At 36.6% G+C, this 27211-nt stretch overlaps 3 protein-coding genes and 1 pseudogene across 3 annotated transcripts; 2 read left to right on the forward strand and 2 right to left on the reverse strand.

Annotated features, from left to right (window-relative positions):
• Positions 1 to 1585: 1585 nt before the first annotated feature.
• On the forward strand, positions 1586 to 13351 carry LOC126610096 (F-box protein CPR1-like; annotated as a pseudogene).
• Positions 13352 to 13490: 139 nt separating this feature from the next.
• On the forward strand, positions 13491 to 16188 carry LOC126610097 (uncharacterized). Its single transcript, XM_050278068.1, has 2 exons — positions 13491 to 13949; positions 15768 to 16188. Exons 1-2 carry the CDS (start codon positions 13659 to 13661, stop codon positions 15918 to 15920), a joined length of 444 nt encoding a protein of 147 aa, XP_050134025.1. The 5' UTR covers positions 13491 to 13658; the 3' UTR covers positions 15921 to 16188.
• Positions 16189 to 17233: 1045 nt separating this feature from the next.
• On the reverse strand, positions 17234 to 18613 carry LOC126610098 (uncharacterized). The gene has a single exon (XM_050278069.1). It carries the CDS (start codon positions 18422 to 18424, stop codon positions 17429 to 17431), a length of 996 nt encoding a protein of 331 aa, XP_050134026.1. The 5' UTR covers positions 18425 to 18613; the 3' UTR covers positions 17234 to 17428.
• Positions 18614 to 20106: 1493 nt separating this feature from the next.
• LOC126610099 (lipoyl synthase, mitochondrial-like) lies at positions 20107 to 22530 on the reverse strand. Its single transcript, XM_050278070.1, has 4 exons — positions 22009 to 22530; positions 21699 to 21910; positions 21114 to 21493; positions 20107 to 20466 (listed from the first exon to the last, which is right to left on the reverse strand). The coding sequence occupies exons 1-4, from the start codon at positions 22440 to 22442 to the stop codon at positions 20347 to 20349; spliced, it is 1146 nt and encodes a 381-aa protein (XP_050134027.1). The 5' UTR covers positions 22443 to 22530; the 3' UTR covers positions 20107 to 20346.
• Between the last annotated feature and the right edge of the window lie 4681 nt (positions 22531 to 27211).

Below are 27211 nucleotides of genomic sequence, written 5' to 3' on the forward strand. Positions count from 1 at the left end.
TTTGAAAACGTTCATAGTTATCCATAGGACCTTCAGGGAGGGTGATGCAACTTTCAGAGACGAACTTCTTAATTTCTTCAGAGAGGACAAATTCGCCAGCTTTCTAATTTCAAAGACGATTCCAGCTCCATTGGTGAATTTCAAATGCCTTAATCTCTTGAATTCTTTCACCTCTTTGGCATGTCAATTGTCATTATTAGCTATTAGATGAAGTACTTGAAATTATTGCATGTATATTATGCAACATATACATGCAAATATATTCTAACCCTTCAGTCAAAGTATATTCATTGTGCACCGTGTTGTTGCACGTAAAAAACAAGAAGAAAAAAAAAAAGACTTAATTATGTGCTGTTCACCGTAGTTTGATTAAAGGAAGTTTTAACAAAACATTTCCGATACTGTTCACTTTTAACGAAATACCATATTTTTACCTTTAACTGGCACTATTCACTACACCTTTAAAAATGGCTTTTCGTTAAAAGATAAGTTTTTTTGGACTTTTCATTAGTTTTCCTTTGATTAAATTGATGAATACACATTTGAGGACATGAATTTTTATGATTAATATCACATTCATATGTTACTTAACTGTTACAGTAATTTTTCCCTTATGTTCTCTTTTCTTTGTCAAATAAATTAGTATGTTTTTAATGTAAGAATATGGAGGGAAATGATAGGAGCAACGTAGAAAAGGTTGTCACGACCTTACCTACTTTTCTTATATATTGATTGACATTTCAGTGTTTTTCTGGTTAACGTTTCATTTTTTATTTTGTTTATATTAGTATGATTTCTTCTTCTTTTCTTCTTTTTTTTTAAGAACTAAAATTCATTATCTTCATTGTCTTTTGCAATTTCTACATAAAAGATCGACAACAAAGATGTTCAATTGCAATTTCTACATAAAGATCGACAATGATGAACAAAAATTCATTCTTTTTTCTTAAATATATTGTTCTAAATGTTAGGATCTCTTTTTCCTTCGTTTGGGGTTTTGTCTCATTCATACAAACTATGTTTCAATTCTGTCACAAATACTCTCCCTTAACTTCTGTAAATTTTAAATTTCTCCCTGTATTATGTGATATGATGATCGCCTTTCTTTTGGGTTTCTAATATGTCTCATAAAGAAAGAAAATAATGAAATAACAAATAAGTGAAGCAATCCACGTAAATAAATATATTTAAAATGTGTGAGTCGCACTTAGCATTAGAAAAAGGCCTTTTGCACATGAGGTCCTCGGACTAAACCGGTTTGCAAACTATATAAGGACCAAATACAGTACAATTTAAAATTTGTCTCGGCTTAGGGCAAACTACGTAGTTTGTAAAACTTTTAGGACTGAAAACGTGTTAAGAAAAATCACAAATTGTAGATTACTTCATCGGACCAAATAACTATGCAACCACACACAAAAAAACTAGACTCCATATGGCTCTTTATTCCTTCCCAACCTGTGGTCCTACACAGTTCTCTCTAAAGCCGTCTACCGCCGGTCGGACAGAAATTTTTCAAAAGAAATAAAGAAATGTATCCTTTTTTGTATTTTATTTGGATGACTCAAAAGAAATTGATGGGTTAGAAAAAGCACAAAAATACAAGACGGATGTTCTTATGTTGCTCATCTCTTACGTTTACAAAACAGACATACTTGTGTTTTAATGCTCCTCCAAGAATCGCAGAGAAGGCACCAGGCAAGAAGAAGCTAAAGGTTGGAAAGAAGATTCCAAAGTACGCCCACTGAATTTAGAAGAACTTCTGAGTTTCATGGCTGTACGATCAGTGTTTTTGTATTGCATTTTTAGTTTTTTAGTAATAGCTTTGTAGTGCTTGAGTAGTTAATTGGATTGTTCTTAAACTAATTTAGTATGAGCCTTGTATTTCCGCTCACGCCTTTCTTTTACCTCACCACCATCTGCTGATCTACAGAACTGAAGTCTCTCTCTCACCGTCAATCCTTGTCAAGCAAGGAAACAGAAATTTGAAGCAATGTTGGACTCCTTTCCTCGGGAAATAACCCATGATATCCTATTTAGACTACCCATTAAATCTTTGATCCAATGCACCTCGGTGTGCAAGCCATGGAGGTCCGTGATCGTAAATCAAAGCTTTATTCAGTCCCACCTTAGGCGAACAATCCGTTTCAACAAACAGAATGACATTCACCTCCTCCTACACCACAGTGTTTCTGGTCGTTCTATAACTTCTGTTAGAACACATCGCCACACAACAGTCGTGTCCAATGTAAATCATAAATCAATTAAGCCAAGATAATCGAACTTCATGATTTTCACATACAAATAAAATACGAAAATACATTAAACAACCAAGCGTACCTTGATCCATGACAACGAACGTTATGAGATACCCAATCGGATTCTGTCAGCGGCGGAGGAAATAGATGTTCTCTCTCTTGCCTCTATTTGCACGTGAAAACCATAATCGTGTTTTTTTTTTTCAAGTGCATATTAGATGGATACATGCAATATATATAAGTGAGGCAGAGGGAGGACCCGTTTCCATTTAAAACCTACATATCATTTATGTGTCATGTGGACTACTTTAGAATATTAAAATATTCTTACATTAAATCCTACATATCATATACATGTCATGTGGACTACTTTAGAATCCATAGTGAGACATGTTCCTTTTTCGGTTTAACAAATAAACATTAAGCGCGCAATAAAGTTTGAAATAGTCCTTACTATCAATTGGTCAACATAAATACTGATCTTAAGCAATTCACTAGTGCGAGTCATGGCGGTTGTACATCAACAAGCGACATAGTCCCTTCCATGTACCACAACACTAGCAATTACCTAAAACAGTCTGTTAGTGAGAAACATATATATAGGTCCGATAATGTCTTTGTTAGAGACATTCATGTTATCATTCATCCAATCTCATAAATGTATACATATAATGGAAAACAGGAAACTCCATAAACATGTTCAATTATCGAGCTCAAAGTGTCAAGCACAATATTGTCATTAAACAAATTCTCATAAACAATGACAATCATCATGGACTACCACCAAGACCCATTCTTTCAACATGATCATTAAATGCCTTTAGCCCCAGTCCCTTTGTCAAGGGATCTGCGATCATAAGCATTGTGCTTATATGCTCAATAGACACTATTTGTTTCTGAACCTTATCCTTAAGAGTCAAGTATTTTATATCCATGTGTTTAGCACCACTAGAATACTTGTCATTCTTGGAGAAGAAGACAGCGACAGCATTGTCACAGAAAATTCTTAACGGCTTAGCAATGGAATCAATGACGCCAAGCCTTAAGATAAAATTCCGTAACCATAATCCATGATTCGTAGCCTCAAAGCATGCTATAAACTTAGCTTCCATATGCATAAGGAATACTTTCCATATGTGCACGCTCTAATTCATTTTGTGGGCATTGCATAAAGCTAAAGTTATCCCCTTTCTGAATTGGAGCAACACTGGATGAACATTTTTTTTTTATACTGAATCTCTCTAAAACTCTCTCAATATATGCTTTTTGAAACAGGCCCAACACTCCACATGATCTATCTCAGAATATTTCAATTCCTATCACATAGGCCGCCTCACCCATATCTTTCATTTCAAAGTTCTCCGAGAGAAATTGCTTGGTCTTATGTAACAGACCAAGATCCCTACTAGCAAGCAAAATGTCATCAACATAAAGAATTAGAAATATAAACTTGCTCCCACTGACCTTCAGATATGTACATGGATCAGCGATGTTTGCTTTAAAACCAAAGGATACAATGATATTATCAAACTTAAGATGTCATTGTCGTGAAGCTTGTTTAAGTCCGTATATTGACTTCTTTAGTTTACAGACCATGTGTTCCTTTCCCTTTAATGCGAAGCCTTCAGGCTAATCCATGTAGACTTATTCTTCCAAACTCCCATTCAAGAATGCTATTTTCACATCCATTTGATGTAACTTTAAATCATAATGATTCTAAAAGAGTCTTTCTTTGAAACTGGTGAGAAAGTCTCTTTGTAATCAATGCCTTCTTCTGAGTAAAACCTTTGGCCACCAATCTGGCTTTATATCGTTCTATATTCCCATTAGAATTGTGTTTGGTCTTAAAAAGCCATTTACACCCAACTCTCTTACAACTTTTAGGCAATTCAACGAGATCCCAGACTTCATTTTGGTCCATTGATTTTAACTCATCATTCATGGCATCAATCCATTTACTAGAACCAATACAGTTAACGGCTTGTGAAAACGAAACTGGATCTTTATTTATTCCTACATCAATGTCAAACTATTGTAGATATACCACATAATCATCTGAAATAGCACGTTTCCGTTCTCTTTGAGATCTCCTTAATGCTATTTCTTGTGGTTCTTCCATTACATGTTCTGGAGCAGATGGTCATTAATTTGTTGTTCAACATGGTCTAATGGTTCAACATGTGTAGGAACAACAACTTGCTTAGAAACTATAGGTCTAGGAATCTACACCCTAACTTCATTAATGACCAATTCCTTAGGTTTTTAGCTCCCACCGATTTCACCACTTTCAATGAATCTGTCATTGCCGGTTTCAACAATTCTCGTACTATAATTAGGACAGTAAAACCTATATCCTTTGGATTTTTCTGGGTAACCAATAAAGTAACCACTAATCGTTCTAAAATCCAACTTTTTTCATGCAGATTATAAATTCTTATTTCTGCTGGGCAACCCCAAACATGTTGGTGCCTTAAACTAGGTTTCCTTCATGTCCACAGTTCAAATGGTGTTTTGGGAACTGCTTTACTAGGAACCCGGTTTAATAAATATATAGCAATCCTAAGAGCATACATCCACAATGATATAAGCAAAGATGCATTACTTAACATACTCCTAACCATGTCCATAAGAGTACGATTACACCTTTGAGCAACACCATTCTGCTGTGGCGTACCTGACATAGTGTATTGGGCACATATGCCATGCTTTTCAAAGAGTTTTCAAATGGACCAGGACATTGTCCTGATTCATCATATTTTCCATAAAATTCACCACCTCTATCCGACTTGACAATCTTCACCTTTTTATCTAATTGTCTTTCAACTTCAGTAATGAACACTTGAAGAGTATTCACTGTTTCAAACTTTTCTTTCAATAGATAAATATAGTCGTAACGTGAATAATCGTCTATAAAAGTGATAAATATTTTTCTCCACCAAAGGATGGAGCATCAAAAGGTCCACATATGTCTGTATGAATTATATCAAGAAGCTCTGAACTTCTTGTGGCTCTTTTCTTGGTGTGTTTGGTTTGTTTGCCCTTAATACAATCCACACACACATCAAGATCAGTAAAATCTAGGTTCGGAAGAATCTCATTCTTTACTAATCTTTCTAACCTTTCTCTGGATATATGACCTAGTCGTTTATGCCACAAGAATGAAGAATTTTCATTATTTAGGCTACGCTTAGTTCCAACATTATGATGCAAGGTCAAAAGTGTTTCAGCAAAACAATTATTGAGCTTTAAATTATACAGCTCACCTATTAGAATACCGGAACCAACAAAAGAGGTATTCTTATATAAACTGAAACATTCATTACCAAACTTTATAAAAAATCCATTACGGTCAATCCTCGAAATTGAAACCAAATTTCTGGAACAACTAGGAACATAAAGTGTTTGAAATAAATCCAAACAATATCCAGTATCCAAAATTAAATGAAAGGTTCCTACCGCTTTGACTCGACTCCCCATGAAAATGAAATTTTCATTTGGATTTAAAGTTTGGGTCGTAAGGAATCTCTGCATCAAATTAGAAATATGAGTCGTAGCACCAGAGTCAACCCACCAAGTATTATAAGGAACTTCAGTTAAATATGATTCGAAACTCATATAAGCCAAAGGCTCACCTTTCTTTTCGAACCATTCTTTAAATTTCTAGCAATTCTTTTGATAATGCCCAGGCTTCCTACAGAAGCGACATAAATCACTTTTCTGTTCCTTATCATGAGCCTGAGTAGCATTAGCACCTTAGGTGGTCCTCTTTTCTTTCCCTTTCCAGGCTTTCTTCCAAATTTTCTTTCAGCTCCTTGACTTACTAAATGAGCGGAATGCTCTCTTTGCTGCTTAAGCCTTCCCTCCTCTTGAATAAGTTTAGTGGCCAATTCATCAACATTCCATTTGTCCTTAATAGCATTATAGTTGATTTGAAATGGCCCATACTGAGGAGGCAAGGAGTTCAAAATAAATTGAACAAGAAAGGAGTCATCCACATTCATTCCAAGAGTCTTTAGCTTTGTTGCTATATTAGTCATTTCAAAGACATGCTCATGCATGCTTCGCATACCATCAAATTTCTTGGTGGTAAGCTTAGCCATTAATGTCCCAGCAAGAGACTTGTCAGCAGTCTTGAAACGAGTCTCAATATTTTTCAAGTATTCCTTAGCAGTTTCAGCTTGAGGAAGGCCAGTCTTTATGTTGCTCGCTATAGTCATTCGCATAAACATTATGCTCAATCTATTCGATCTCTCCCATGCATTATAGAGAGATTTTTCCTCAGTGCTCCTTGTATTCGTAAGAGCAGCAGGTTTGTCAGTTCGGAGTGCTAAATCAAGATCCAGGACACCAAGGTGTAACTGAACTTGCTCACTCCAATCTGAGAAATTTGTTCCATTAAATGAGGGAATATATGGAGCAAGTGAATGAAGAGAAACAGGCACTGACAATTCAATTCAAAAGTGCTCACAACATTAATACTTTGAGTAATAAAAAACACGTGTAATAACAATAAGTGTCTTTTCATATTCTCCTTTGGGTAGATACTACAACAATACAAACAATCATCGATGCATAATACCTTATTGATAATTGTACATTTCTAACAAGACAGGTTTCGTTATCTTTGGATATCTGAACAAATAAAATGAAATTCATATCATCAATCATATGAGCAATTAGTCTACCTTTGGGTGACCCTTAAGAACTTATGACAAATGAAAATCATATTACTCATGTACAAACCTTTAAAACATAATAAGGTTTTGTTCGTTCATATGCATCATCCTACCATGAGTAATTGATTAATCATCATTTAATTTGAATCCATGTGATCTTCCTAGTTTGGCCACTTTGGTGACTAACAAATAATTTCGTAAGACGAATTACAAATTAAATGAATGATGTTTATAATCGTGATGATCAGTCACAAATATTCAAATTACTTTAACTAATTCCAACTAAAAGAATCGCCCAAATTGCATCATAGTTTCCATACCCAAATATGCAATTCGGCAAAAATTGTAATAAAACTAAGATTACAATTTCTCAATCCCAACATGCATAATCGATACATGCAAATAAAATATAATCATGTCTGCCTCAAAATAGCAAACATTGAACCCTAATTAAGTCAATTCAGTTAAAGTTTATAATTGTAAATGGAAAATCATGAGAGCTCTCAACTAAGCTCTGATACCACATGTAAATCATAAATCAATTAAGCCAAGATCGTCGAACTTCATGATTTTCACATACAAATAAAATGCGAAAATACATTAAACAACCAAGCGTACCTTGATCCATGACAACAAACGCTATGAGATACCCAATTGGATTCTGTCAGCGGCGGAGGAAATAGATGTTCTCTCTCTTGCCTCTATTTGCATGTGAAAACTATAATCGTGTTTTTTTTTTCTATCAAGTGCATATTAGATGGGTATATGCAATATACATAAGTGAGGCAGAGAAAGGACCCCTTTCCATTTAAAACACATAATCAAATATCACCCATCACAGTAATTTAATAGGAAACAATTCTCATAATTTGACCAATAGGATTATTCACAAATAATATCCATTAAAACCTACATATCATATACGTGTCATGTGAACCACTTTAGAATATTAAAATATTCTTACATTAAATGCTACATATCATATACATGTCATGTGGACTACTTTAGAATATTATAATATTCTTACATTAAATCCTACATATCATATACATGTCATGTGGACTACTTTAGAATATTAAAATATTCTTACATCCAAAATACGAGAAGAGGTATTTTCTGTGCAGTATGATAACTAGGTTTTCAACGAGTACTCGGAGATAGAATTTCCAATTGCTCTCAAGGAGGAAATTGGCAATGAATATTTGCACATTGTCGGCATTTGTAATGGGCTGGTATGCTTGGCGGATGATATTGTGCGTTCTGGTAAAAGCTTCATATTATGGAACCCATTTATTAGTAAGTCAGTGACCCTTCCCAGCCCTGGTATTACCTTTCCTATGTATAACAGCAGGTTTGACGCTGCTATTGGATTCGGTTATGATGCTATGACAGCTGACTATAAGGTCGTTAGAGTTGTTACCCCTAACAATGAACTTATGGGTCCAACCATGGCTGAAGTTTATTCACTAGCCACTGGCTCGTGGAAGAGTCTTGGTTCGGTTGCTCCTCAATGTGCAACATATGGAGTGAAAAACAGGTCATTTCTAATGGAGTTCTTCATTGGCTTGTAGTAAGTAGGGCAACCGATGATCATTTCATATTGACTTTTGACGTCGGCAATGAGTTATTTTGCAAGATATCAATGTCAACGAGTGTCGTATGGAGTTACACATTTGGATTGTTGTTGTCTGTTTCGAGAGATAGAAAATCTATAGCTCTATTTGTGATGAATATCGATTCTAAAGATTTTTATCTTGAAATATGGGTGATGAAGGAATATGGCGTGAAGGAGTCATGGACCAAATTGGTTAGTTTCGGTCCACAGGGTCGAGAAAACCTTTTTCCTTGAGCGTTATGTTTTTAGAAAGAATGGTGAAGTATTAGTAATGCTTCTTAAAGGAGGCAGGCACATTTACATCGAGAGCAATATATCAATATTAAACTAAATATGGTAAATACCAATATTAAGCTAAACATGGTAAATACCAAAAATATATATGACAATATTTGGGAATTTCTTATATATTCATTAATCTCCAAAGTGGAGTATATATAGGAGTTACAATTGGTATTACATATGTACTTCACCAATGTAGGACAATAAACTACTATTTACACTTTAACTAATATATAACTCGCAACATTCCCCCTCAAGTTGGTGCAAAGATGTCACGCATGCCCAACTTGTCAAGTGAGTTGGAAAACCCATTATTATACACAGCCTTGGTAAGAACATCAGCAAGTTGATCTTCAGATCTCACAAACAGAAACATAATAATTATAGCATCCAATTTTTCCTTAATGAAATGTCAATCAATTTCCACATGTTTTGTTCGATCATGTTGCACTGGATTATGAGCAATATCAATAGCAGCCTTGTTATCACAAAGAAGTTTCATAGCACCCTTGGGTTTAAACCTAAGATCTCTCAACAATTTTTTCAACCACAACAACTCACATAGACCATGAGATATACCACGAAATTCAGCTTCTGCACTTGACCTAGCCACCACTTTTTGTTTCTTGCTTCTCCAAGTAACTAAATTACCACCCACAAATGTAAAGTATCCAGTTGTAGATCGCCGATCAATGATAGAACCTGCCCAATCTGCATCTGTATACCCTTCGACATTCAAATGACCATTCTTGGAGAAAACCAAGTCTCTGCCATGAGTCATCTTCAAGTACCTCAAAATACGGGTTACTGCATCCATATGAGCTTCACTAGATGAGTGCATAAACTGACTTACCACACTAACTGCATAAGCAAATGTCAAGGCGAGTGTAAGACAAATAAATTAATCTCCCCACAAGCCTTTGATACCGTTCCTTATGAGTAGGAACTTGATCTGGAAATAAGCCCAGACGATGATTCTGCTCAATTGGAGTATCAACAGGTTTGCAATCTAACATACATGTTTCAGCCAACAAATCAAGAACATACTTCCGTTGCGACAAAAAATACCATGCTTGGATCGTGCAACCTCGATTCCAAGAAAATACTTCAATTCACCTAATTCTTTCATCTCAAATTCAATAGCTAGGTACTTTTGAAGGCGTTGTATCTTTTTCTGATCATCACCAGTCACTATCATGTTATCAACATAAATAATCAATGCAGTTAGCTTACCATTTTGTCGCTTTAGAAACAAAGTATGATCTGAATGACTCTGGATATACCCAAACTTTTTCATTGAACTTGTAAACCTCTCAAACCACGCTCTAGGAGATTATTTCAAATCATACAAAGCCTTTCGTAACCTGCATACAACACATTTTCCAGGAGATGTTCCAATACCAGGTGGGAAATCCATATAAACTTCCTCCTTAAGATCACCATGAAGGAAAGCATTCTTAACATCAAACTCCAACATAGACCAATCCTGGTTTGCTGCTAAGGACAAAATAACATGCACAATATTAAGTTTGGCAACAAGAGCAAAAGTCTCCTGATAATCCACCCCATAGGTTTGAGTATAACCCTTAGCAACTAATCTGGCTTTATACCGGTCAATAGAACCATCTGCTTTGTGCTTAATAGTAAACATCCATCTACATCCAACAGCTTTCTTCCCATTTGGTAAAGGAACCAAATCCCAAGTATAATTCTTTTCCAAAGCTTCCATCTCAACTTTCATGGCATTAACCCACTTAGGTTCAGACAAAACATCTTGCAATTTTGTTGGAATTGATACACTAGATAGCTGACATATGTAAGATGCATACGGTTTGGACAAACGATGAGTAGACACATAATTGTTGATAGGATATTTAGCTTTGGCATGCATATCAAGCTCATATTGTACTTTAGGTTTTCCACGATTAGCTCGTGGAGGCAACTGATAAGTAGAAGAATCGTCTAAATTTACCTCATGTATGTCACCATCTTGTACCAAACTGTTAGAAGAATCATCACTAGACGAACCATCATTAGGCAACTCGTTAGACATATCAGCAACAGGCAACCGATCATCAGAAGGTAATTCATCTGACATACTAACAGGCAACTCACTGGGTACATCTGATCTGTCGTCAATAGAAATAATTTCGGGAATGACAGGTGATCAATCACTATCTGTAGTCAACTGATCAGTATCACGCAACATAATAGGTTCTGTTTCCAACTCTGTCTGTAACACATCATCCATACCATCTCTTCTAATATGCACTTCACTCCCCCTCTTCCCTTGAAGTGGAGAGTCGGAAGAGGGCTTCACAAAATACGAAACTTCCTCGTGGAATGTGACATCCATGGTAATATAAGTTTTTTGAGTCAGATGATGATAACACTTATAACCTTTTTTATTGTTAGCATACCCAATAAAGACACATCGAAAAGCACATGCATCAAGTTTACTCTGCTGATGAGAGTAGACATGCACATACGCAATAAACCCAAACACTTTTGGAGGAAGCTTTGATACAGAAACAAAAGAAACATGTTTTTGTAGCACATCAAACGGTGTCTGAAAATCAAGAACTCTACTTGGAACATGATTGATCAAATACACAGCAGCCAAAACAGCATGACCTCACAAATTATTAGGAACACATTTATCCAACATCAATGAGCGAACAACCTCCATTATTTGACGATTCTTCCGTTCGGACACACCATTTGTTGGGGTGTAAACGGGGTAGTCGTCTAGTGAATAATACCATGATCACGAAAAAAACATGCCAAAGTGTGATTCACATATTCTCCTCCGTTATCAGACCTAAAGACCTTAACCTTGGTCTGAAACTGAGTAGACACCATTGTACAAAATTCTTGAAGAAGTAACGGAACATCACTTTTATTCTTCATCAAGAACACCCAAGTTAACCGAGTACAATCATCAATAAAAGTAACAAACCAACGGAATCCATTAGAAGTAACTTTCGTTGGACCCCACACATCAGAATGTATCAAATCAAATGGCAAAGTAGCTTTAGAATCACTTACAGGAAAGGAAGCACGATGACTCTTAGTCATAACACATGTTTCATACTTGAACTTTGAATCACTACAAGTGCGAAACAAAGAAAGAAATAGATGCTTCATATAACTAAATGATGGATGTCCCAATCGTCGATGCCACAACCAAATTTGATGTTTGTCATCCACTTTAGCACTTAAAACTTGATGATTATTTGAACCGGAAACAACAGTATCCTCCATAATCAAGATGTACAAACCCCCTATTCTTTTACCACAACCAATTATCTTCTGAGTTTGAATGTCTTGAAAATAACAATACGTAAGGTAGAAGTGAGCAGAACAATATAAGGAATTAAGAAGTTTTCCTACCGACAAAAGATTTCACTTAACATCAGGAACAAGTAAAACACGAACCAGTGATAAGGTTGGAGTCAGAGAGATAGTACATTCACCCTTCACAATGGAAGGTGCTCCATTTGCACTAGTAATATACAGATCATGAACATAATCATATAACTCATCAAACACTTTAGGGTCACTAGTCACATGATTAGTGGCCCCAGTGTCAATTATCTATTTATTTGTTCCACCAAGATGCATAACAACACTATAATTATATTGAGCCATTAAACAAAATCACGAACAATAAAGGCACAAAAGATACGCAGCGGAATGAAAACAATTTACCAGAATACTGCAGCAATCATTGTTCACGGACTGTAGCAATATGTTCACAAACAGATCATTGTAGCACTATTCACACACTGTAGCAACGATGTACTGTAGAGTGACACTATTCACTTTTTTTTTCACGAAGGAACTCACTAAAAATATGGGCACAAAATTAAAGCACAGAAGTCACCAAGAGTGAACTGCTCTGATGTCATATTAAACTAAATATGGTAAATACCAATATTAAGCTAAACATGGTAAGTACCAAAAATATATATGATAATATTTGGGAATTTCTTATATATTCATTAATCTCCAAAGTCGAGTATATATAGGAGTTACAATTGGTATTACATATGTACTTCACAAATGTGGGACAATAAAGTACTATTTACACTTTAACTAATATATAACTCGTAAAAATCAAAGCCTGAACTTGTTTCCCTAGACCTTGTGAGCAAACAAATGAGAAGTCTTGAGATCTGTGGACCATATTGCTCTGTTGATTCTTATGAAGAGAGCCTTCTCTTGCTGGATAAGGCCGATGCAGTTTCTCTTTAAGTAAAGGAACAGATTCAGTAACGAGTTTCGGTGAGATGTATGAGGCCCCTGAAGGGCTGGTGTATTTTTCTCTTCTTTGGAGGGCATGTAACAATTTATCTGAAACGCCGGTAGATTATCTTAAGTATGTCTTTGATTGTAAGCTTGAGTTTTTTTAAACTTTAGCTGAAGCTATGGAGGACTCTTGTTACAAATTTCAATTGTTGTTGCAGCTTGAAACTATGTATTGAAGATCTATGAAATGTATTTGTGACTTCCTATAACTTAGAATAGTTTAGAATAAAATATCGCTGCTTTAGAAATTGTTAGGTTTGAATAACTAATAAAATATACGAAGATACAAGATCACAAACTTTTGGCCCAAAACAAGTGCTCATATTTAATAATTCTGTAGAAGAAAAAACTATCCCATAAAACCAAACGACTCCATAGGCATTTCATCCTCCAACCATTTCACTATTTCTCTCTCTTTTCCTGTCTGCGTTTCTTGTTTACATATCAGTATGTCATGAAAGAAATGCGCAACCGAGTTTCCCATCGGTTTTTCTCCGAGGTTTCGGTCTGAATCTAATGGGCGGTGAAGATAGGTGGCAAGGCATTGCTCTAGCTCCAGTAAATACAGAGATAGAAGAGGAGCAATGGAGGAACTTCAACAACTCAGTGAATGCAGTTTCTTTAGGTTTTGTAGCAACTGCTATTCTCATCTCAATGTTTCTCGTCATGGCAATTTTTGAGAGATTTTTCAGGCCCAGATCATCACAGCTGACCACTTCAGCTCGGACTGCTGCCACTACTCATTTGGATCTTCAGGCACAGAATACCAACAATGATTCCAAGCTTGATCGCCACAACTATCACAAAGTAAGCTTTTTTATCTTTTTTTCTTCCCCTTTAATTGTTATTACTGCACAGATGTGGGTTAGCACAGTTGGACAGGGCCGTGTTCCCAGCTCCTTTACAGCCAAATTTCGAATCACTCTTCTTGTAAATTAGAGTAGTTTGATAAACAGTTTGTCTTACTTTCTTTTTTTACTTACTTGTTTATGGGATGCACTTCTAGTTAAAGGTGTGAAATTTGACGAGATTGTGCCAAAATTGGAAAAAAAATTTAAAAATTTAAAAAAAAAAAACCATTGTTTTTTCTTTGGATGGTGATTTCACATTTAAGTTTTCTCCTTACAAAATCATTCTCTCGTTTTCACCGTAAATTCTCTTTTAATTTATTCAGTCCAAGAGTTCGAAACGAAATGAAAGAATGCATGAAAGAAAAGGGAGGGTGGAAATTTCCTTCCGTTGTTCTTTTTAGCATTTCCTTTTGTTCATTTGTGTGCATTATTAGCATTTAGGCGCTTAAGCTAATTGAGGAGTTGGTGGTTTAGTTTAATGATTTAAAAACAACCAGCAAAGATGACAGGGTGTTATTTGGAGCTTCCAATTTCAATAGTGGGCTGCATTACATTTAAGATTTCATAGGATCTGCATTATTATGCTCTACTTCTCCTTTTTTTTTTTCTTCTAAAAAAGGATCAGATGGTGGTTTCGTCATAAAAGTCCACCCTTTTGGGGGCCGGAAAGACTCACTGAGGCATTTCAGCCTCCTTCTGACCACTATTGTGTGATTCACACGCACTCAGGAATTGAACTTAGGACATGCCGTGTGAAATACAAGCTTGAATTCGTCCCCAAACATTGGGTCACCCGGGGTGATTTTATGCTCTACTTAATTAATGATTAATATCCAAAATCTTGTGAAAAAATTTATCATTTTAATCCATTTTTCATAATTAATGTTTGTAATGCTTTGTTCACTTGGCTTAATCCTTTGGCCTTGTCACTTTGACGCTGATCCATCACATGAGAAGAGAGATAAAATACACCATGTTGCACTTATGTCTCTCCTCACTTGACACTCAAAGAGAAATAGGCACATAAAGTATGCTAAGTTTTAGCCCTAATTCACACCCCTTGAATTCAAGTACTCGAAATCGTGGGTAATAGCTAGCTAGTTAGGTAAATTGGTAGATATATACTAGGATCCATCAATTAGCAACAAGAACTTGTTTTTTACCCTTAAACAATTACCATGGGAATGGCAAACTTAATCACATGCTACAATGACCGATGTTTATGCCTTCTATGATCTCGAAAACAACAGGCATGTTTAACCCCATTTGTTAATCTTCATTCTACAATTATAATCTTGACTTAAGCCATATCTTAATCGCTTCCCATATACCACGTGTCCACGCGACATTGAGCGTTTTAGGAAGTTCAGGGAATTTTGGATATTTTTTATGTTTAGGAAGCCTTGATTTGTGGAGAGGGTTAGTATTTTGGAACGTATATAATTGAAGGAATATTTTTATAAGTTTGCTTTTCCTCGACCTACTTGTAAAGGGAATAATTAAAATTAAAAAAGCCTGTTTTATAATAATTTTGATTAAATTATCAACAGCATGCTGCATTTGAATCTTTAAAGTTAAAAGCCACCAACCACGCCAGAAAAGTATCTTCCATGATCAGGACCCTCTTTGATTTTACTGATTCATTTGGATTCCTTCCTTCTGACTTCTTTATTTCGATGCGTCAATGGTTTATTTTAGTTACATTGGAGAGAATCGAACTCTGACCTAAAACATATTTGCTCGGGTTGATATGTTTTGTATTACATTTGTGCAGATGAGAAATTATGCCAGAGAAGTATCTGTGATGATGCCTGGAGAAGATATGCCTACCTTCATTGCACATCCTGCTCCTGCACCGTGTCTGCCAGAGCGCATCGCTTGGCCTCTCCATCAACACAAACCGCGCTTCAGTTCCATCTTCAGCTAAATTGCAGGTCGAAGCAAGACATGGATACCGGCAACAAAACCTAGTTTTCGTTACTTCTTTTAGTTCCGGACATATGATTGAATTTGGGTTAGTTGACGACCACGTTAGTGTTTTGAACGTAGGAAGAAGCCAGGAACCAAACTCATCAGCACTACAACAATCATATGTATAAAGCTTTGGCTGTCATCTCAAATGGATTTTCTTGGTTTTTACTTCTAAATATCAAATAATCATCTAATAAGTAAAGAATAGTATTTGGCTACTCAAAGGATGAGTCGGAGTTCCTATCAAAATTGTTCGTTCCAAATTTATAGAACTTTGTGTTTATGATCATGATCAAAATCGCTCATTTTATAAATCACTCTATAAAGATCGCATCTACAAATAATCAATTAAAACTAAGGTCTTTAATTTAGTCATCGAATTGTATAAAAACAAATGAACATAATTGGTAAAAGCATTACAAACCGTCTATATATTTGCTACAATAACTTGATTAAACAACCTTAGTTTTAATTCATTTTTTGTATAGACGATATTTACATAATGATCATAGTATGAACGGTTCTAATCATAAACACAAAGCTGTATGATTAGAACACTCAGTAGGAGTTCAACTCAAAACTCAAAACAACACTACTCCTGAAAGCGATGACCCATTGTCCTTCATTGTGTGAATGCTCCAAGTGCGGTACATAGTGTGAAAAGTGGTAACGTTTATGCTTAAAGTGGTAGTGCTTCAAATAGTAGTGTTGTGCTCGGAGTAGAACATTCCACTCCGAGAGAGTAATGACCCCTCCGATGGAGCAATGTACCACTCTAACAATGGGAAAGTTCACTTAATGTGGTCACGTAATGAAGAAAAACCGAGGAAGGACAGGAAATTTCCTAGAAACAGCGGGATGCTGGAAGCTTGTACCCATCCCATTCCAAGCGAAGATACCAATATTCCAGGACAAACCTATCCCCACACAATTTTGCAAATCTCAACATTTGAAAAACAACCACACACACACACACACAAAAACAAGCCAAATAAGTAAATTATAACAACAATGGGAAGAAAGAACAGCAACATTGTCATTGTCTGTAGTTTGTAAATTCTAAGGTCGGTCCGCCGGAGCATGCGCTGCCCGGCCACACATAGAAAGAGAGACTTTCGTATTCCCTTTTCTTCCGTTCCTACCCATGGTCTCATCCGATTGAGAGAGAGACTGAATGCGGCATCTGTCAGTACACAAGATCCTCTCCGAATGAAGGGTGCTCATAACTAATTCACACAAAATTAAGATGCTAGAGCAACTTGAACAATATTTAGATAAAAGACTCGATCTTTATACCATTTTCCAGAGAATTTACATTGTTTCAGAAAGCAAAACCCAATTTGCCATTGTTTAAGAAAGCAAAACATGTTTTGCCAACATTTGCAAGGAAAGTGCTTAATTCCACAGTACTTTCAAAAACAAGAAAAGCACTTTTGACAAAATGCAACCAGTAAAGAATCAACTTTAGACAAAGATGAAGCACTCTAACGAAACCAGAGGGTTGTCGATGGAGGGCTCATTCCCCTGCTGTGAAACACCGCCGTTTGGTTCCTCCTCTCTAATTTTACCCTCATTCCCCTGCTCCACGACGGCGCTGTTTGGCCCATCCTCCTTTCTAGTTTTGCTCTGTTTCTCAACTCCCACTCCCAGCTGTGAAGAACTACCACCGGCTGGTCCAGTCAACTTCGACGCCGACGGGCTTCTTCCCCTCCCCCCTCGACCCACTCCACCGGCAGTCCGGGTAGCCGGTGACCTCGACCTGGACGACACCGTATCCCGCCTCACTCCGGTGGGGCCAACGCTGCGCTGCTGCGTAGTCCGGGGCTGACCTGACTCCCGCCCGCGAAATGAACTCGTTTCGGTGCGATTTCTCTTCGCAATCGAAGTGTCCGATGCCCTTGCCAGAGGTCTGGCTGCTCTTTCCCTCCGGGCGGCGAGGTCGCCGGAGTAAGGGCGCTTACTACTCGCCGCGGTTGAAGAAGCGCCTTTCACTCTGGGACCTACATCTTTCTTCCGCTTACTCGTTGCCTCGTCGTCTCTGGCTTCCGTAATGGTGGTGGCTGTGGTCGCCGTCGAGTACGAGTAGCTTTCGCTGACGCTGACCCCACAGGGCTCCGAAGCCTGAGAAGGCTCGGCGGATACGGCAACGGCGACGGCGAGCTGTTTTGGCGGCTGCTCAGACTGGAGTTTCGGAGGCGAACGAGTGTCCTTGTCTGGGATTATTTTGGGCACTTGGGGTTTTGAAATGGGGGTTTCGGAGAGAACCTCTTTCACCGACTCTTCTTCGATTTCAACAACCGGTAGTGGCGGTGCTGCGGCTCTGAGTTGGGTTTTCGGGATAAGGGTCGGGTCAGGTTCCGCGAGGGAAGATCTGGCGTGGAAGTGGCGGTTGTTGGGGCCATTTGGGTGGTGGTGAGGGGGAGGTTTCTGGGTCTTGGCGGTGCCGAGACAACAACCCATTTGTGATTTTGATGGGGATTTGGTTTGTGAAAGCAGAGATTATCGCTTTTCAGAGCGCTTTAGTGGTAGCGACTGCTAGGGAGCCAAGGTGGGAATTAAAATTTTCGAATTTAACGGTCATAAATTGGAGACTGAAATCTGAATGAAAGGAATTGGGGTGACAGTGAGAGGAGAGAGCCTCAGCGGGACTACGTTCAACTTGTAAATATGAATGGACACAACAGATGACAATCCAAACCGTTAAACCCGATAACCGTGGATAATTATCCGAATTGAGTGGATTTAGGTATGAAAATTTGGGTATATTATGAATATGGGGAAAAATCGTGAACTTTTATTGGTTATGGTTTTGAATATAGTTATAGAGGTCCCTAATCCGTATTCATCCCAAATCCAAACCGAATAATATATTTAGTATATAATATTATAGTATTCACCGAACCCTATACTATATTCCTTATTTATCAAACCCTATACCATATTCATTATGCACCAAACATAATGCTTATGGGAGATATCAACAACTCACATCATCAATGTTTTATTCAATACACTTATTTTTATACTATAAAAAATTCATTCATTGTTATGTTTCTTAGTATTAGATGTGGCTATCAATGTTTTATTCAATACACTTATTTTTATACTATAAAAAATTCATTCATTGTTATGTTTCTTAGTATTAGATGTGGCTATTGAATGACGAAATTAGTATTTACTAAATTATTATGCGTCAATTAGATTAATATAATTTTTTATTTTTGATGAAGATGAATATAACCATTAACCGATAGAAAATCCGTTATCCGGTGGGTATGGTTAATTTGCGGTTATGGATATGGTTAATTTTCGTGATTATAGGGATGGATATATAGCATTTCCGTCTCCAAACCGAACTGTTGTCATCCCTAAACAAAAATACTGCAGGCAAAGAAACCCAACACGCTCAGTGATTATATGGTTTCTAGAGCAACTTAAAAATTTGGGGTCACCAAGAGGGTTGGCTCAGTTGTTAAGGTTGCCTTGTGTGCTATTTCATTAAAGTTCAAGTTTTGCTACTAGCAGTTCTCGTTGGTGTGCGATATGTAAATTCCTATGTAAATTTATACTGGCGGCAATTGGCAGTTAGGTGCCATGCGTAATTCCTTCTGTCTCGATGTTGTGAGTATGCCCTAGCTTCTGCGCTGGCAATGAGAGTAACCAATCTCCTCCTAAACTCCTTTTTACCAAAAATAAATAAATAATTGGAGTCCGACTACAATACTCTGGCGTGAAATGCATCAGGATATTGATAACGATGGTTTTCGTACGGACAAAAGTTAAGAAACAAGGCCGAAAGATGCCCCATACGCCACCAGCGTCAATATTCAATATGGTCCCCAGAGGAGATGCATGTGAGCTTGTGACCTACAAATTGAAAACTTGGGGCATGAAAGGCCCCAGACAAAACAGAATTTAGTAGCAGGGTAGGTCCAGTACTCTAAGAAATGGTACCAACAAACAGGTGGGACTTATAAGCAAGGAATATATTAACTACACTGTCCATTCCTTCATCATCACATTGTATTAAGTTCTATAAGATACATCATCGTACGGCCGTTGCTTGCATTCTGCATCCGACATTTCGCGTGTTAAGTGCCAAAACTAGAATCCGAAACAAAAAACAAAGCACATATACATGATTTGCTATTGAAGAATAGGCAATTATTCTTGTTATTAAGTATTAATAAGATGATTCACAACTGACAATTACAATGAATTGAGAATACAACCGGAATTGATATCGTAACAAGACCGGGTAAGCTTGGGCCCTCTATAATCATCACTTGTACAATTCACAGACTGAGCCTGAGGGAGAAGAACACAGACCGGAATTTCATGGAAGACATGAAGATTTCATATGTAGGAAACAAACCCACTCATCACGAGGCAGAAACATGCGAAGATTTAGCCCGGTCTGATTCTATCATAGATTTGATGTAGTATTCACCAGCTTTGTATGACGACCTTACCATGGGACCAGATGCCACATATCGAAATCCCTGTTCCATTTAAAATATACAGTAAGTTAAACTTGTATACATACAAGAGGATCAGGTGATAGTATGCTTGATACAATGAGATGTAACAATACAGTGAGATGCTTGTCAACAAATTTATATAGGTGAGGCGGGCCAGAAGATCGTATGTTTAATAATGTTATGCTAAACTCCCAATATAAATAGGTTGACAAAAATCACATCCCCTCATTTTTTGGCAACAATGACAAGTTGACGTTCAAGGATTACAGCCTTGAGTAGTTTAAGTGTTTCATCCCCTATAAGAGTTAATTATATAAATCCTGTGTCTTCCTATGGTTGTATTGCAGTCAATATTTCTCGAAAAGTGAATACTAGTAAGTGAGAAAAGGAAACACCCTACGATTCTTCTCGAACACAAGCATTACCAATAATGATCGTTGAGATAATAAAGTAGAGGACAAATCAAGTCAATAAGGAAATCCCTGAACGGAGTCAATACTGTTGCCGTAGCCAAATAATACACTAGTTAAAGTCACATGGAAGAGCTACTAATCATCCCAATGCTCAAACAATCACCACAAGAGAATATGAAAAAACCTGCTCCGAATAGAAACATGGAATCAAATAGCATAGCCAGCATAGTTAAGAACAAAAGGGTAAAAGTATACCATTTCCATGCCAAGAGCTCGGTATCTCTCAAAGGCCTCAGGAGTAATGTATTCAGACACAGGCATGTGGCGCTTCGAAGGTCGCATGTATTGACCAAATGTCATAACATCGACACCTGCAGCTCTCACCTTCTCCATTGTCCTCACAACCTGATCAGGCGTTTCTCCACACCCTAACATTATTGAAGTCTTTGTAAGTGTTCCAGCAGGAGCATAGTCTTTGGCCATCATTAAAACATCTAAAGATTGTTTAAAATTGGCACGATGATCCCGCACTGCCCTCTGAAGCTCTTCAACCGTCTCTATATTGTGCGCAAGGACATCTAATCCCGATGTTGCAACTTTCTCTACACAGCTTGAGTCTCCCCGAAAATCAGGAACTACAAGACAACGTGCAAAATCAACATCACATATGAACTCTAATCACATAATTGCCAAACTTCACATCCATTAGATTAATACTCACAACCTCTTAATCATACGGGCATACAAAAGGCAATATTTCGTCGAATCAAAATAAATGTTCCGAATTCCATACCGAGCTGACAACATCGTCCTAATTTAAACTGAAGAACAAAACCATACCCAAAGCCTCAATGAGCATGCTGGGTTTGAGCACCTTCAACTTTTGCACGGTCTCAGCAAAATGTCCACTCCCTTGATCGGGCAAATCGTCCCGGTCCACGCTAGTAATCACCACATAATCCAAACCCCAAGACGCAATCGCCTCCGCCACATTGGTCGGCTCATTAGGGTCCGGCGGCGGAGGAGTCCTGGAAGTCTTCACATTACAAAACCTGATAATATCAGCACAAAACCAAAAAATTCCCATCAACATACATAAACCAAAAGACACAGCAATTCTCTCACATGCGCATTTCATCAAACAACTTGCCTGCAACCGCGCGTACACGTATCACCGAGAATCATAATCGTGGCGGTGGCGGTGCCAGTCTCGCCGCCGGACCAGCACTCGCCGAGGTTGGGGCACTTGGCCTCCTCGCACACCGTGTGGAGCTTCAATTCCCTGAGCTTTTTCTTGATCTGAGTGTACTTTTGGCCGCCGGGGATTGACTCCTTCATCCATTTCGGCTTCGGGAGAGGATTCTTCTTGGTTCCGACTTCGACGGAGTAGGGGCCTTCGCCTTCCACGAAGTCCGTCAGAACCGGAGACTCGGCGGCGAGGCGGGCCCGGAGGCCCGCCAGAGTTTGTGGGAACTGGGAGGAGGTTGCGGCGGTTAAGGGCGGGGTTTGCGTGGAGGAGGAGGAGAAGGACCGGGCGGTCGATTTTAGGGTCCGAGCCGCTAGGGCCGTGAACCGGGTCTGCATCTCTCGCTGGATTGGAGATAATGGGATGGGAGATGGAGAGAGATTTCAGATGGTTCGATGGTTGGTGGGGAAGGTGGATGACATTTTGGTGGTTTGTTTGGTCGTTGGTTTGGTTGGCGCACAGTTTTGGATCTGAAATCTCAGGCCCATGTTTGATTTGGTAATGGGCCTGCGATTTTGATTTTATATTGGATTATTTTTGGGCCACTGTGCCTGATAAATTTTCAATCAAACATTGTTTATTTGGCAATCACTTCAATAATGACTAATTATGTTGCCATCGTAACTGAAGTGAAGTGATTTTCACACGCTACTTTTTTCTTCCTTTATACTCATCATATTGAATTGTGAAAAATATGGGTGAGAGCTCTTAGTTCGAATTTCGTAGGCAGCAAGTTTAATACTAATTTATTATGATGGTTATTGTGAGACTTAGCACAAATTTTTCATTTTTTAGTATACATCGTTATATTAGAAAAACAAGCGGACTGCTATTTGCATTCTAAAAATATAATATTGCCTCATCATAAGAGTAATTTTCTTTCTAACTATAAAAAGTTTGAAGTGCAAAGTTAGATTTTTAGAGTATCAATAACAATTTAAAAAACAAATAATAACTAATTATTGTTGTTATCAATAACTAAACGAAAGTGATTTCCACTCACTTTTTTTAGCTCTTAAAAAAAAACATCTTGCAAACTCTTCAAGAGGTACAAATCACAATTTCGATAAAAATCATTTTATTATGTGATTTTTAAATGGAGTGGACTATTACTTGATCTTTAAAAAAAAATCTCCTCACTAATTATTGTTGTTATCAATAACTAAACGAAAGTGATTTCCACTCATTTTTTTTAGCTCTTTAAAAAAACATCTTGCAAACTCTTCAAGAGGTACCGTAGATATCACAATTTCGATAAAAATCATTTTATTACGTGATTTTTAAATGGAGTGGACTGTTGCGTGATCTTTAAAAAAAATCTCCTCAATATCGATTGTATAAGAAAATAGAGTGCCTTATCGGCAAAGGAAGAAAAAAAACTCTTTTGAAGTACTGAAAATGTTGAAACAAATAAAGACCTTTTTGAAAGAATAAATCCTAAATTTGAAAATAAGGAAGAGTTCTAGCGCACTTTCCCTCACTTTCCCGAACTTTCTAATTTTATTACATACGAGATTCTTGACTTTTCGTTAAATGATTCTCAATTATCAACATAAACAGTAATAAATTTGACTCAGTTAACTCTACGATGCCAATAAGTAGAGAATTATTTTTTGTTGGAATATATGGAGAATTTGGTCATATCATATTCTCTCTACATATATATACAGTAGCTTGATTATGGCGCGACTCCGACAGAACTTGTGGCTGCGATTGGTGGGGGAGTTCATGAATTTGGCTACTTTTTCCTTTTAGTCTATATAAATTTGACTTATATGCGTGACAAAGACGTAAAATATTTGTATTGAGTTCGATACAACACTAGGAACTAGACTCAGCCCACCAAACTACAACACATTGGTCCCTGCATTTGATTCGGAACCTAACAGAATTTTATGTAGGGCTTGCCGCCTGATACCAACGACCATATGGTGCTAACTCTCATCATAAATCCACACTTGCGTGGATGTGTATGGTTATGAATATCTCGACAAGTTCGACTGCTAAATGTAGCACGAAACAATAATTTCTTTTTTCAAGAAAATCGTTACGTGATAGTACTAATTCAAGTGTTATAGTTGTTAAAAATTTTGAGAATACAGATAATGTTTATCCTACAAGAATTCACACAAGATGAATATTAGTAAATTATAATTTATGTTGATATGATAAATCATATAAATAATGAAACAACAACGAAATACTTATTTTTTATAACATAGAAACCACTCTTCGTCAATGCTTGATTAGAAACAAAATTTTAGGTTAAGGCATGTAAGTCATTGTCTTTAAGGGTAAATTTCACTCCTCGGCGACAATATTTCGATGTAGTAGGTTATGACGCCCTACCCTTCAAGACTTGTGATCTTTGTAAGCGTGCGCTCGCAATACTTAGATCGGATGAACAACTTAATTCTTTAGCACTTGAGAGAATAGGTGATCAAATTAAAAAGCAAGGATTGAAAACTTATAGAATAGTAGAGGACTTGACTGGAACTGCAATTTACCCTTTTGATTTACGCAATAGTAATATATAGGTCTAATCACAAACAGAATGGTGGCCAAATAATGGGAATTCGAGGAGCATTATTGCACAATCAAATGCTAACAATAAACCTCCTTTAATGCATTAATTTTGGTTTGCAAACAAAACTGAGAATTAAAAGAAAAATTAAGAATGATATTAACATGATCAATGAAGTTTTGATATATGAATTGTGTTTTGAAATACCCAATTACATATTCCAATAATCCCTGGCATATTTCAAAATACAAATTGAGTAGAAGGGAATTTGAGATGCAAAAGTTTAAAGAGGAAATGAAGTACCAAAGAAAAGTGAAAATCCAAACACATCAGAACTGGTGTCTTTTTGACTATGAACCAGCCTTATGAAGAGCTAGTCGTTACTCATAGAAATTTGTTGAAAACTAAATTTTCTATGAATCAATGTTTATTTGTATGAATCATATGACTAACCATCCACATTAAATCCTTGAAATTGAGCTTGTTCGAGCAGGTTGGCATGAATAGGTCATGCGCCCACTTGGATATTCATGATTGCTCCAAAGAACTTGCCTAAACTCTCATAGAAAGCATCCTTACTCCTACACTCATATAGATGAATCCATCAAGTACACATTGCATTCAAGCATACCGCCTGTATATAGGGTATAGTATTCATTAAGAACATAAGTTCAATCTCATACACTGCAGTATTTGCACCATCTGCACCATAGGGATAGACTCTCAACAATAACAACATTTGATCTAAATTAATAGTGCACGCCCGACCAACAAGTGATTTGTTCTTACCTATATGAACCTACTTCATGGGATATCCATTCATAGAAGTTGGATTACCATCATTCTCGACGGTTATTATAGGCATACGTCTTATCCCCCTAATGAGATAATCAACACTAACATTTAGCTTAGTAAATTTGTCAGAGGATTAGCTAGATCCATTTTTTACCTCAGTAGGGGTTTAGTATACAAGAATTACTACTCATTTCTGGTTAATACAGTATATATAGTACCTTAACATATTTAGTATATATTCAGAATATGCTTCTGTAATGGTCCATGAAACTTTTCGTACACCTGTTCAATTCCATTAAGTCCTATTTGGTGAACTGGATGAGATAGATTGTAATTAATTAAAATGGACTTGAGTCCAATCTGTTGTTTGATGTGTCAAAATATTATATGGACATGACTGAACATGATGAGTAACAAGTTCATAATAGAGTGAGTTATTTAATATATCTTTATACATGGGTTACACGTCATATCTTATAAGTCTTTACCAATCAAATCTCATCTCTAAAGCTCAATCTTATCCACCCACCAAACGGGCTCTTACATCTGACCAGCTGAGTGTTACTATCATATTGGCCACACATAATTTTCCATACGAGAATTGGTAAGAACAAAATTAGTTTCTATCGTATTTCAAGATAAATCTGATGCCATGCATATGAACAACATTTCAAGGAAGACATGTTTGCCAAGGTCAATATCAATTTTAAATCGTATGTTTTAGAGAAATGGAGCATTTGCAATTGCATCATCATAAACTATGATGTATGTTTACCATACACCTAATCATTTATCACATATCATTTTACTTAATCTTAGTTAATATTTTTTAAAATTGAAAAAGTAATATTTAAAGTGAAAGTTAATTATAATTTAAGTGACATGACATGTGACAGATAATTAAGTGTACAATAAATATATATTATAGTTATGGTGGTGAGCAAAAACGCTATGTAGAGAGAAACTTACATACTTGTAGCATATCTCCACATTTTCAAATATGTCTTATCACCTGCAAAAAAGATTTGTACACACTAATTTTTACTCCTTTCCTTTTTACACTCATGTTCAATTGTACAATATGTGAGTGAGTGAGAGCTCTTAGTTGGAATTTCCCGATGGTTCACGTTTAATGGTAATTTATTATGATGATCATTATGAGACTTAGCACAAATCTTTCATTTCCTAGTATATGTCGTCGTGTTATAAAAAAAAATAAAAAAAACTACTATTTGTACTCTAAAAATTTAAATGTACACTACTCATAAGAATATTTTTCTTTCAAAAAATAAGAAGTTTGGAGTGCACAATTAAATATTTTGATTGCCAATAACAAATTCCAAAAAACAATGACTAAACGAAATTGATTTCCACTCACTATTTTTCTCCTTTTACATCTATACTTTCATGCTTATTTTTTACCATTGAATTAAATATAATCCAGAAAGGGTAAATAATTGGTCATAAAACATAACTGAAAATGTAAAAAAAGTATAAAGGTTTAATCATCGTGACATAATAGTTACTTATCGGTTTTATAAATAAACAAGGTTCAACAAATGGAATGTTAGCTTACAATATCACGGGATAAAAATTGGTGCCCGTAAGATTATATTTTAGCTATCGACAAAAAAAAAATAAAAATAAAAATAAATATATATATATATATATTTTTTTTTTTTAGCTCTTTGAAAAGGTCTATCTTGCAAACTTCTTCAAGAGGTACATATCACAATTTTGATAAAAATCATTTTCTTATGTGATTTTCAAATAGAGTTGACCGTTGCG

This window comes from Malus sylvestris, chromosome 17 (genome assembly GCF_916048215.2).
Source record: "Malus sylvestris chromosome 17, drMalSylv7.2, whole genome shotgun sequence".
NCBI lineage: Eukaryota > Viridiplantae > Streptophyta > Magnoliopsida > Rosales > Rosaceae > Malus > Malus sylvestris.

Coding starts and splice junctions, on each gene's coding strand:
- LOC126610099 (XM_050278070.1), bottom strand. CDS start 22,442: ATGCAGACCCGGTTCACGGCCCTAGCGGCTCGGACCCTAAAATCGACC. Junction 21,494..21,698: donor CATGCTCATTGAGGCTTTGG/GTATGGTTTTGT, acceptor GTTGTCTTGTAG/TTCCTGATTTTCGGGGAGAC. Junction 20,467..21,113: donor GAGCTCTTGGCATGGAAATG/GTATACTTTTAC, acceptor TAAATGGAACAG/GGATTTCGATATGTGGCATC.
- LOC126610097 (XM_050278068.1), top strand. CDS start 13,659: ATGGGCGGTGAAGATAGGTGGCAAGGCATTGCTCTAGCTCCAGTAAAT. Junction 13,950..15,767: donor ATCGCCACAACTATCACAAA/GTAAGCTTTTTT, acceptor ACATTTGTGCAG/ATGAGAAATTATGCCAGAGA.
- LOC126610098 (XM_050278069.1), bottom strand. CDS start 18,424: ATGGGTTGTTGTCTCGGCACCGCCAAGACCCAGAAACCTCCCCCTCAC.